Consider the following 2,776-nt stretch of genomic DNA (forward strand, 5'->3'; position numbering starts at 1 on the left):
ACACACACACACACACACACACACACACATATATATATATATATATACTTGACACATTTAAATTTTAATTAGACTTTGAAAATAGTCATGACAATACCCCACAAAAACAAGACGAAGCTATATGACTGATAAATTTAACAAAACTCCTACCTTATAAATTATCCACAAGTAAGATTTTGCAAGTAACAAACCTACGTAACTTAAATTCATGTCTAGCCAGAATCCCACGCTGAAGTGGTGGAGGGACCAGTGTAAAATTTTACCAAGATGAGCCCCCTTCAGGAAGCATCTGAAGATAACCCATGAAGTGCAACACCCTATACCTTGGAACAGTATGGACACACTCGTGGGAGACTGCACCTCGTCTGTATGAGGGTACACTCTTTGCTTGGAAGGGAAGTATCGCAAGGACAGGTAGAAGATACCAGCATAGTACAATACCTACATCAGGCTTTCGGAAGTGCTATATGTACAGTGTGTCTTGAAAGATGACAAGTTTCAGAGTATCCAGAACATGACAGGCCACAAGATGGAGTTGTAGAGAATGAGTCCAAAAGGGGACGTTGAGGATTCAGAAACAAAGAGTGAGACTGAGTGCTCCCCCAGCAATTCATCTAGGATACCGCAGTTGAATTGTCCAAATGGGTCATCGCCAAATGCTCACATACAACTAGAGGCATTGTCAAACTCCTATTGGTGGAGGATTGTCACATGCTAATTTGCATGCAACAATGCAGCAATAAAACATGGGAATATGCAAGATTAGGTGGTAACCTCTAGGCTAGTGATGAGCAAAACAGTTCATGTATAGAGATCTGCACTGAATTAGAAAAAGCTAGATGTGAGAAGAGGTTATGTATCGTATTGGAATTAATGACCTATTTCAAACTTATGTAAACCCTGCAGTCCAATAGTAGCAAGGTCTTAAATCTGTAAATTGAAATGGACTTAGTTATAACTGTTGATTTTTCTGAATAGAACTTTGTCTTACCCTTATACAAATAATAATTCATATAATTGATTAATTTTAAGTTCAAAAACTAGGAAGTTTTATATAATACTTTACTTACTAATGCAATTATATCCATGTTTCTAATGTCAATAGCATTGCTATAATTTAGCAATACTTAAGTTCAGTTTTGTATTATTTTAGTATAGAATTTGCCAAGTGATTTGCCCATGAGCTTAAAATAAGAATATTTCTTTTATAACAACACAAAATCTTTTCATTATTTCCATAATAATTATACTTACGGAGCAATGATTGCTCTAGCTGGAGAGTGAGAAGCCGACCCCACAGCACCCAGCCAGTTATCTAGTTGATACCTTAATTCTCGAGCTAAAAGTACATAAAATCATATTTGAAAAACACTACATATATATATATTCTGTTACAAATATTCACAGTTCTATAGCTATGCCAATTTCTCTTTCAAATTACAAATGTGCATATACTAAAAGCATTAAATATATCTTTCACTTACATATATTTTAATAGCTTTAATTAATTTTTGAGATAAAAATTTAAATTTTTTTAAATATGTTTCTTTCATGTTGAAAGTTACATTTAAGTTTAGCCTTTCTTTAATTTTAATTATCTTATTAAACCTTTTTTCTGTAGGTTCTACCTCATATTATATTCTCATTTAGGATATTCTCAACCAATTATGATATTTTTCCATTCAAAGTTTTTAAGACATGTTTCCATGTGTACAGAGTAAGCCTAATCTAACCATCATTTCACCACAGACATAAATCATAAGAAGGGTGGAAAGAGTACAAACACAAAAGTAACAATCTATCTGAAATCCAGTTTACCTTTAAAACCATTAAATTCAAAACTGACAAGTTCCCTCTTTCTATATATTTAATTAAAGCACACAGATTTATAAGAAGGGGAAATCTGTAAGAATACTAGGCAGCATAGTAATTAAAATAGGAAAGAGTAACTGAATATTAGCCAATGCCATAATGCTAACTACTATGAAGAAACTGCCCACAGATGTTATAGATTCTTTAATAATGCCATACATTGGGATTAGCAACACAAGAAACAGAGAAGTACAACCCATAAATTCCTTGACAAACCCATCAAGCAACTTTGTAATAAAATGAGTCAGTACAAACTTTTTCAAATAAAACAAAAAAAGAAAAAGATCACTGTGAGTAGCCTAGGTGGTGTCAGATCCAGATAGATTCACAATGTAAATGTGAGCATTTACAGACTACAAAAGGAAACTAGAGAATATGTAAGATATGAGGCCTGTGAGAAAAGTATCTGACCTTTGGCCGGGGAATAAAAACTGGCATACCTGGAGCGTTGGAAACCTAATCACCCTCAAAGTAGTCTCCTTGGGACTCCACACACTTCTCCCAGCGGTGCCGCCATTGTTGGAAGCATTCCGATAAAGCCTCTTTCGAAATGGAGTTTAGCTCAGCTGTCGTTGCAGCCATAATGTCCTCTCTTGTCTGAAATCATGTTCCTTTCAATGGCCTCTTGAGTTTGGGGAACAGCCAGAAGTCGCAAGGAGTCATATCAGGAGAGTAAGGAGCCTGTTGAACCACAGGAGTCTGGTTTTTCGCCAACAAAGTCTGAATCAAGTAAGCAGCTTCGGCACGAATTTTGCCGCCACTCTCTTCATAGCCAAATCTTCGGTCATAATGGAATGTGCCGAAAAAGTGCTGATGCCCACCTCTTCCGCAATTTCTCGGATAGTCACACGACGGTCCCGCATCACCATAGCATTCACTTTGGCAATGACCTGGTCATTTTGGC

At 36.1% G+C, this 2,776-nt stretch overlaps 1 protein-coding gene across 1 annotated transcript in view; it reads right to left on the reverse strand.

Moving 5' to 3' along the window:
• Nucleotides 1-2,776, reverse strand: part of LOC106470039 (protein MEMO1-like) — a 29,987-nt gene that overhangs the window by 16,716 nt on the left and 10,495 nt on the right. The window contains exon 2 of the mRNA XM_013930563.2: nucleotides 1,255-1,339. Coding sequence (XP_013786017.1) covers nucleotides 1,255-1,339 — 85 coding nt within the window. The remainder of the gene's footprint in view (nucleotides 1-1,254; nucleotides 1,340-2,776) is intronic.

This window comes from Limulus polyphemus, unplaced genomic scaffold (genome assembly GCF_000517525.1).
Source record: "Limulus polyphemus unplaced genomic scaffold, Limulus_polyphemus-2.1.2 Scaffold3786, whole genome shotgun sequence".
Lineage (NCBI taxonomy): Eukaryota > Metazoa > Arthropoda > Merostomata > Xiphosura > Limulidae > Limulus > Limulus polyphemus.